The 9,984-nt window shown below is 47.9% G+C and overlaps 1 protein-coding gene across 1 annotated transcript in view; it reads left to right on the top strand.

Moving 5' to 3' along the window:
* The first annotated feature begins 1,068 nt into the window (after positions 1-1,068).
* Positions 1,069-9,984, top strand: part of LOC106577258 (golgin subfamily A member 7B) — a 20,334-nt gene continuing 11,418 nt past the window's right edge. The window contains exon 1 of the mRNA XM_014155193.2: positions 1,069-1,185. Coding sequence (XP_014010668.1) covers positions 1,174-1,185 — 12 coding nt within the window. The 5' untranslated portion in view covers positions 1,069-1,173. The remainder of the gene's footprint in view (positions 1,186-9,984) is intronic.

Here is a 9,984-nt window from a genome sequence, read left to right as displayed (position 1 = left end):
TGGTCATTGTGCTGCCACAGAATGAATTGTGAGCAAGGCCTCAAAAAAGCTTTATATACCAGAGCTGCAAGAAAAGTTCTATATATTATTGAAACAATGTTGCGATTGTTTGTGACAATGCCATCAGGTAGGGTTCCCATGGGGGAAAGATTCTATTGGGGAAAGGTTCCCATGGGGGTTGCCATGGAAGCCAAGAAGGGGAGTGAGGTGTGTGTGTGTGTGTGTGTGTGTGTGTGTGTGTGTGTGTGTGTGTGTGTGTGTGTGTGTGTGTGTGTGTGTGTGTGTGTGTGTGTGTGTGTGTGTGTGTGTGTGTGTGTGTGTGTGTGTGTGTGTGTGTGTGTTCAAACACACATGCATGTGGGGGTTTGGGAGTGGAAGTGTGTCCATCTGATGAATGGGCATGTGTCTGAACTCAATTTTATACACTAATTGTAGTCTCACCCATTCATTGCTAATGACCGGTCAAAGGGAACACCACATGTGTACACAAGTTAAATAAAATGCCCAAAATGTAAGGAAAAACATCAAAATGTATTTGTGTGTTCAGATGCCCTGTGTGGACAAAGTCATGGAACCTTATGACAATCAGATTAAATGAACTACATTTTTCAGAGAGAACTTGCAAATCGGTCCAATTCGACAGGAACACAGCAATGTTGATTGTTGCCTCAAGTTTCTCAGTCTTCGTGCTTGACTGAGTTATCAAGGAAACAGCAGGAGATAACGGTTGTTGTTTTTTACAGCTGATGGAGAGAAGGATGGAAAAGCAGGCATTTCCTATTAATTATTAATAAACTTGGGAAACCACAAAGTGTAAAAGAAAAATGACCTCAGGTTTTTACACAGAGGAATCAGTGATCTATTGTTACACAGCATCCTATCTTTGAAGACTCCTGTCTGCACTTTCATATCTCAGAACTTCTCTTTCTTCTCCATCGTTGGTATAATTATAAACTATCCAAGTTCTGTAATTACCTATTACCTACCACTCACCCCAGAACATCTGCATCTCTCTCTCTCTCTCTGTCTCTCTCTCTGTCTGTCTCACACACACGACACCCACACGCTCGAGCCTCGCTAGTGCGTTCTCGCCCTCCCGCGAAGCTCGAGCCGCTCAGTCCCAAGAGCAGACGAATTCAGCACGGGACAGATCCTGCACCGTCTCAAGGCAACATGTCGACTGAGGTAAGAATGGACATTTTTCTAATTGTGAAAGAAACGGAATGGAAGGTTGATTTTGTCTCGTTTGGTTCGTCTGATAGCGATATGCAGTTTATCCTTGCGGTGCCTTTTGATTCAACGGAGGAGATACGGGCTGTTTGAATGAACAACGAAGTAGCCTACACCTGGTGTATTGTGTCATGCGGTGGCGGGAGGGCCGTTTTAACACGGCGGGTTCAAGAGCAAGAAGGCAGCTGGCAGCAAACTGCATCATATTTTACCTATCGGCCAAATATAATGACCGTAGCTCTTTTTCTTTCACCGGTAGACCACTGTATGTTCTGAATGTCAAAGAAAGAGTAACTGTCAATTCCGTTATCCAAGACGCATATCAATGTATGAATCTTGATCAACGTATGTCTGTGTCCCTCCATGACTCCAACTTGGTTGGTCGGATGGGTGCACGCACCTAGAGGTCTCTCCACCATATAATGATCAGTACCATGGACAGAGGCAAAGATTGCTATGCAGAGCTGGCTGAGTTCTAAATGAGATTCTGGGTTAGACATTTTACATTACATTTTACATGACATATTAGGCATTTAGCAGACCCTCTTATCCAGAGAGACATACAGTGGTGAGTGCATACATTTTCATGCTTTTTTGAAGACGAAGCATTCTCACATGAAGAGTAACCTGGCCTAAAACCTAAAGACTTGTGCAGCCTTGGCTCTTGCTCAGTGGGGGTAAACAGTCTTGAAATGTGTAAATAATCTGTGTTCAACACCAGGTTGGTCACACCAGGAATCTGAACAGGATTTCAACACTCATTTCTAAGTCATCTGAACAGGATTTCAACACTCATTTCTAAGTCATCTGAACAGGATTTCAACACTCATTTCTAAGTCATCTGAACAGGATTTCAACACTCATTTCTAAGTCATCTGAACAGGATTTCAACACTCATTTCTAAGTCATCTGAACAGGATTTCAACACTCATTTCTAAGTCATCTGAACAGGATTTCAACACTCATTTCTAAGTCATCTGAACAGGATTTCAACACTCATTTCTAAGTCATCTGAACAGGATTTCAACACTCATTTCAACACTCATTTCTAGTCAAAACTGTTCGCTGCTCTGGCACCCCAATGGTGGAACAAGCTCCCTCACGACGCCAGGACAGCGGAGTCAATCACCACATTCCGGAGACACCTGAAACCCCACCTCTTTAAGGAATACCTGGGATAGGATAAAGTAATCCTTCTAACCCCCCCCCCCCAAAAAAAAAAATATATAGATGTACTATTGTAAAGTGGTTGTTCCACTGGATATCATAAGGTGAATGCACCAATTTGTAAGTCGCTCTGGATAAGGGCGTCTGCTAAATGACGTAAATGTAAATGTAAGTCATCTGAACAGGATTTCAACACTCATTTCTAAGTAATCTGGATTGTAGCTGCCTATATTCCCTAGCCTGGATGTGCTGTGATGCTGTGTCCTCTAACTAACAGCATCAACAACTCACACACAAACACACACCTTTCACAAACAAATTCCTCTAACTAACAGCATGTGTGTGTGTGTGTGTGTGTGTGTGTGTGTGTGTGTGTGTGTGTGTGTGTGTGTGTGTGTGTGTGTGTGTGTGTGTGTGTGTGTGTGTGTGTGTGTGTGTGTGTCTGTGTCTGTGTTCGTGCACGTGGGTGTGTGTGGCTGTGTAGCTGTGTTATTTTTAGCAGGTTGTAATGCCAGCAGGGATGTGCTCTGACTGTTTGCCTGTAGTGGTGTCGCTGTCTGATGGGGTGACTGTCCTGGTTGTCTGATGGGGTGACTGTCCTGGTTGTCTGATGGGGTAACTGTCCTGGCTGTCTGATGTTACTGTCTGATGGGGTGACTGTCCTGGTTGTCTGATGTCACTCTGTGATGGGGTGACTGTCCTGGTTGTCTGATGTCACTCTGTGATGGGGTGACTGTCCTGGTTGTCTGATGGGGTGACTGTCCTGGTTGTCTGATGTCACTCTGTGATGGGGTGACTGTCCTGGTTGTCTGATGGGGTGACTGTCCTGGTTGTCTGATGTCACTCTGTGATGGGGTGACTGTCCTGGTTGTCTGATGTTACTGTCTGATGGGGTGACTGTCCTGGTTGTCTGATGTCACTCTGTGATGGGGTGACTGTCCTGGTTGTCTGATGGGGTGACTGTCCTGGTTGTCTGATGTCACTCTGTGATGGGGTGACTGTCCTGGTTGTCTGATGTTACTGTCTGATGGGGTGACTGTCCTGGTTGTCTGATGTCACTGTCTGATGGGGTGACTGTCCTGGCTGTCTGATGTTACTGTCTGATGAGGTGACTGTCCTGGTTGTCTGATGTCACTCTGTGATGGGGTGACTGTCCTGGTTGTCTGATGGGGTGACTGTCCTGGTTGTCTGATGTCACTCTGTGATGGGGTGACTGTCCTGGTTGTCTGATGTTACTGTCTGATGGGGTGACTGTCCTGGTTGTCTGATGTCACTCTGTGATGGGGTGACTGTCCTGGTTGTCTGATGGGGTGACTGTCCTGGTTGTCTGATGTCACTCTGTGATGGGGTGACTGTCCTGGTTGTCTGATGTTACTGTCTGATGGGGTGACTGTCCTGGTTGTCTGATGTCACTGTCTGATGGGGTGACTGTCCTGGCTGTCTGATGTTACTGTCTGATGGGGTGACTGTCCTGGCTGTCTGATGTTACGTCTGATGGGGTGACTGTGCTGGTTGTCTGATGTCACTGTGTGATGAGGTGACTGTCCTGGCTGTCTGATGTCACTCTGTGATGAGGTGACTGTCCTGGCTGTCTGATGTCACTCTGTGATGGGGTGACTGTCCTGGTTGTCTGATGTCACTCTGTGATGGGGTGACTGTCCTGGCTGTCTGATGTCACTCTGTGATGAGGTGACTGTCCTGGTTGTCTGATGTCACTCTGTGATGGGGTGACTGTCCTGGCTGTCTGATGTCTCTGTGTGATGGCATATTATATTATCCTTTTAACCACTAATCTGATAAATTGCTTATTATTTAATTAAAATAAAGCAGTTACATGTCACTCAGTAGACACTCCTGTCCAAACAGTACAGTGAGTGCATGCATTTCTTGTGTCATCCTTGCAGGAATTGAACCCTCAACCTTTGAGAGGCTACCGCCACGCACTAACCAACTGGTGTTTTGACCAGTGAAGGGCTTAGACTGTGACCCAAAATGGCACCCTATTCCCTACTTAGTGCACTACTTTTGACCAAAGAACTATGGCACTAAGGAATAGGGTGCCATTTGGGACACAGTCTTAGTGTCCTGGGATGTTGTTCTGACTCCTCTACCCTCTACAGATGGGTAGGGGGCAGAGCTGTACCCTCTACAAATGGGTAGTGGGCAGAGCTGTACCCTCTAAAGATGGGTAGGGGGCAGAGCTGTACCCTTTACAGATGGGTAGGGGGCAGAGCTGTACCCTCTACAGATGGGTAGGGGGCAGAGCTGTACCCTTTACAAATGGGTAGGGGGCAGAGCTGTACCCTCTACAGATGGGTAGGGGGCAGAGCTGTACCCTCTACAAATGGGTAGGGGGCAGAGCTGTACCATTTACAGATGGGTAGGGGGCAGAGCTGTACCCTGTACAGATTGGTGGAGGGCAGAGCTGTACCATTTACAGATGGGTAGGGGGCAGAGCTGTACCCTGTACAGATGGGTAGGGGGCAGAGCTGTACCCTCTACAAATGGGTAGGGGGCAGAGCTGTACCATTTACAGATGGGTAGAGGGCAGAGCTGTACCATTTACAGATGGGTAGGGGGCAGAGCTGTACCATTTACAGATGGGTAGGGGGCAGATCTGTACCATTTACAGATGGGTAGGGGCAGAGCTGTACCATTTACAGATGGGTAGGGGGGCAGAGCTGTACCATTTACAGATGGGTAGGGGCAGAGCTGTACCATTTACAGATGGGTAGGGGGCAGAGCTGTACCATTTACAGATGGGTAGGGGGCAGAGCTGTACCATTTACAGATGGGTAGGGGGCAGATCTGTACCATTTACAGATGGGTAGGGGCAGAGCTGTACCATTTACAGATGGGTAGGGGGCAGAGCTGCACCATTTACAGATGGGTAGGGGGCAGAGCTGTACCATTTACAGATGGGTAGGGGGCAGAGCTGCACCCTTTACAGATGGGTAGGGGGCAGAGCTGTACCATTTACAGATGGGTAAGGGGCAGAGCTGTACCATTTACAGATGGGTAAGGGGCAGAGCTGTACCATTTACAGATGGGTAGGGGGCAGAGCTGCACCCTTTACAGATGGGTAGGGGGCAGAGCCCTTTCTGAACAATTTTTTCTAAGAAGGTGTGTGTGTGTATGTGTGTGTGTCTGTGTCTGTGTGTGTGTCTGTGTCGTGTGTGGAGCGAGAGAGACAGAGAGGGGAGAGAGGAAAGAGAGAGGGGAGAGAGAGAGGGAGAGAGAAAGACAGAGAGACAGAGAGAAAGAGAGAGACAGAGAGAAAGAGAGAAAAAGAGAGATAGACAGGGACAGACAGAGAGACAGTCAGGCAGTCAAACAGAGACAGAGAGACAGTCAGGCAGTCAAACAGTCAGACAAGCAGACATACCATCAGGCAGACATACATACATACATACATACATACATACATACAGACAGACAGACAGACAGACAGACAGACAGACAGACAGACAGACAGACAGACAGACAGACAGACAGACAGACAGACAGACAGACAGACAGACAGACAGACAGACAGACAGACAGTCAAGCAGACAAAGGCAGTCAGGGAGACAGAGGTAGACAAAACAGGGAGGAAGAAGGGAAGGAAATGGAGGTGAGGCCAATGAAAGGGAAGAGGGATGAAGGGAGAGAAGGATGAAGGGAGAGAAGGATGAAGGCAGAAAAGGATGAAGGCAGAGAAGGATGGAGAGTGGGATGAAGGGAGAGGAGGGTGGAGGGAGAGAAGGGTGAAGGGAGAGAAAGATGGAGGGAGGGAGGGATGGAGGGAGAGAGGGATGGAGGGAGAGAGGGATGAAGGGAGAGAAGGATGGAGGGAGAGAGGGATGGAGGGAGAGAGGGATGAAGGGAGAGAAGGATGGAGGGAGAGAGGGATGAAGACAGAAAAGGATGAATGCAGAGAAGAATGGAGAGAGGGATGAAGGGAGAGAAGGATGAAGGGAGAGAAGGATGAAGGCAGAAAAGGATGAAGGCAGAGAAGGATGGAGAGAGGGATGAAGGGAGAGGAGGGTGGAGGGAGAGAAGGATGAAGGGAGAGAAGGATGGAGGGAGAGAAGGATGGAGAGAGAGAGGGATGGAGGGAGAGAGGGATGAAGGGAGAGAGGGATGGAGGCAGAGAGGGATGAAGGGAGAGAAGGATGAAGGGAGAGAAGGATGGAGGGAGAGAAGGATGGAGAGAGAGAGGGATGGAGGGAGAGAGGGATGAAGGGAGAGAGGGATGGAGGCAGAGAGGGATGAAGGGAGAGAAGGATGAAGGGAGAGAAGGATGGAGAGAGAGAGGGATGGAGGGAGAGAGGGATGAAGGGAGAGAGGGATGGAGGCAGAGAGGGATGAAGGGAGAGAAGGATGAAGGGAGAGAAGGATGGAGGGAGAGAAGGATGGAGAGAGAGAGGGATGGAGGGAGAGAGGGATGAAGGGAGAGAGGGATGGAGGGAGAGAGGGATGAAGGGAGAGAGGGATGGAGGCAGAGAGGGATGGAGGGAGAGAGGGATGAAGGGAGAGAGGGATGGAGGGAGAGAAGGATGGAGGGAGAGAGGGATGAAGGGAGAGAAGGATGAAGGGAGAGAAGGATGGAGGGAGAGAAGGATGGAGGGAGAGAAGGATGGAGGGAGAGAGGGATGGAGGGAGAGAGGGATGAAGGGAGAGAAGGATGAAGGGAGAGAAGGATGGAGGGAGAGAAGGATGGAGGGAGAGAAGGATGGAGGGAGAGAGGGATGGAGGGAGAGAAGGATGGAGGGAGAGAGGGATGGAGGGAGAGAAGGATGGAGGGAGAGAGGGATGGAGGGAGAGAGGGATGGAGGGAGAGAAGGATGGAGGGAGAGAGGGATGGAGGGAGAGAAGGATGGAGGGAGGGAGCCAGACAGACAGTGAGACAGAAAACAGAAGCCCTGCATAATGATTTAATAGTCTAATTGTTCTCTCCAATCAGTCCTCTCTAAGGAATAATGGAATTAGTGTGTGTGTGTGTGTGTGTGTGTGTGTGTGTGTGTGTGTGTGTGTGTGTGTGTGTGTGTGTGTGTGTGTGTGTGTGTGTGTGTGTGTGTGTGTGTGTGTGTGTGTTTGGGGGAGTTTGTGTGTGTGTGTGTGTTTGGGGGGAGTTTGTGTGTGTGTGTGTGTGTGTGGGGGTAACTTCTATGTTTGACATTAGCTGCTGATTGGCTAAGGAATAATCTAAGCCAATGAGATCTTCAGAACTTTATTCTGTATTCATGATGAATGTATGTTTTTTTAACGCGGAATGAGGGATAACTCGGTTTGTTGTTTTGGAAAATTTGGAAAGTTTCTGAAAAAGTGTTGTATTAAAATAGTTTGATAACTAGCTACCTTTTGAGTTTGGATCCCTCAACGCGGTTGGTAATCTGTTGCTGGGACCACTGCAATCTGTCCAGGGATCCTGCTGACCAAGGGTTTGATGAGCTGCTTGGCGTAGCAGCTAGCATAACTGCCACTGTTAGCTGTCTATCAATCTAGTGGGGTTTCCTTGAGGGCTTGAACGCAGCCCGTGACGCAGTTAGCCCTTGTAGCTGGAACCGTGGATTGTCCCAGACTTGTGACTGTCTAGATCTAACACGATGACAACCAGATGGCAACCAGCTCAGGTTTATATCCAGACCAAATCCAAGATGTATATCCAGAACAAATCCAAGATGTATATCCAGAACAAATCCAAGATGTATATCCAGAACAAATTCAAGGTGTATATCCAGAACAAATTCAAGGTGTATATCCAGAACAAATTCAAGGTGTATATCCAGAACAAATTCAAGGTGTATATCCAGAACAAATTCAAGGTGTATATCCAGAACAAATTCAAGATGTATATCCAGAACAAATTCAAGGTGTATATCCAGAACAAATTCAAGAAAGCGTACAGTATTATATAGAGCCATTATTACATGGACCTCCCGTCCATCTCATATTGCTCAAATGAACAGCAAACCTGGTTTTAAAAAACCATGATAAAGCATCACCTCACGGCACAACGCCTCTCCCCTGTTGTGTGTGTATTGATATGTAGGCTATGGGTGCCTTTTTAAATGGATGTAGTTCTGTCCTCCATCTGTTCTTTTTTTTAAATGATCTGTATTATGTCATGTTTCATGTTTTGTGTGGACCCCAGGAAGAGTAGCTGCTGCTTTCACAACACCTAATAAAATACCAAATAAATCAATTGGAATGGTACACAGATTCCTATCATCAGGTATGTGAATATCCTGAACTACAACTGTAGTATGCAGCTTGAGAATACCATTTACAGTTTCCATTTTAAGCTTCATAATATCTTTTGTATTTGATGCAATTCAAATTCCTGTTTCTACCTCTTCATTCACAATGAAAAGAAGAAAGCTTGTTGTGGTGAACAAGCAACAGAAGGATGGAGAAGAAAGAAAAGATGGAAGGAAGAAAAACCTGAGCTAGAGAAAGAAAGACTAATCTCACGGGACTGACTGAGGGCTGTCAGAGCCTGCTTCTCTTCTCTCATCCTCCTCTTCTCTCTTCCCTCTCCTCCTCTCATCCCCCTCTTCTCTCTCCCTCTCCTCTCATCCTCCTCTTCTCTCTTCCCTCTCCTCCTCTCATCCCCCTCTTCTCTCTCCCTCTCCTCTCATCCTCCTCTTCTCTCTTCCCTCTCTTCCTCTCATCCCCCTCTTCTCTCTCCCTCTCCTCTCATCCCTCTCTCCTTCTCTCTCCTCCTCCATCCCCCTTCTCTCTTCCCTCTCTTCCTCTCATCCCCCTCTTCTCTCTCCCTCTCCTCTCATCCTCCTCTTCTCTCTCTCCCTCGCTTCCTCTCATCCCTCTTTTCTTCTCTCTCCCGCTCCTCCTCTCATCCCCCTCTTCTTTCTCTCCTCCTCTCATCCCTCTCTTCTCTCTCTCCCTCTCCACCTCTCATCCATCTATTCTCTCTCCCTCTCCTCCTCTCATCCATTTATTCTCTCTCCCTCTCCTCCTCTCATCCATCTATTCTCTCTCCCTCTCCTCCTCTCATCCCCCTCTTCTTTCTCTCCTCCTCTCATCCCTCTCTTCTCTCTCTCCCTCTCCACCTCTCATCCATCTATTCTCTCTCCCTCTCCTCCTCTCATCCATTTATTCTCTCTCCCTCTCCTCCTCTCATCCATCTATTCTCTCTCCCTCTCCTCCTCTCATCCCCCTCTATTCCCTTTTCCTCTTGAAATAATGCAGAGATGATAAATTCAGTAGTGGCCTGCTTACGGTTGCACAAATGCAGCTTTGAGAGGGACGAAGGGAGAGGCCATGTTAGTCAAAATGATATTTAGAGCCACTGAGGGAGAGAGGGATGGCAGATAGATTGAGGGAGAGAGGGATGGAGGGAGAGATGGATTGGAGGGATGGAGGGAGAGGCGATTGCAGCCACTGAGAGAGACATTAAGTGGACTGTACTGCATTGTCTGGATGTTCTCCTTCTCCCTCTCTCCCTTACCCCTCTTTATCTCACGCTCCCCTTCTCTGTCTCTCTGTCCCTCTCTGCCTCTCTCTCCCTCCCCCTCTCTCCTTCCCCCTCTCTCTCCCGTCTCTCCCCTTGCTCTGTCTCTCTCTCTCCCTCTCTCTCTCTGC

Source organism: Salmo salar, chromosome ssa18 (genome assembly GCF_905237065.1).
Source record: "Salmo salar chromosome ssa18, Ssal_v3.1, whole genome shotgun sequence".
In the NCBI taxonomy this organism is placed as follows: domain Eukaryota; kingdom Metazoa; phylum Chordata; class Actinopteri; order Salmoniformes; family Salmonidae; genus Salmo; species Salmo salar.
Note: the sequence above shows the minus strand (reverse complement) of the source record. Positions and strands in the feature narration are given on the sequence as shown.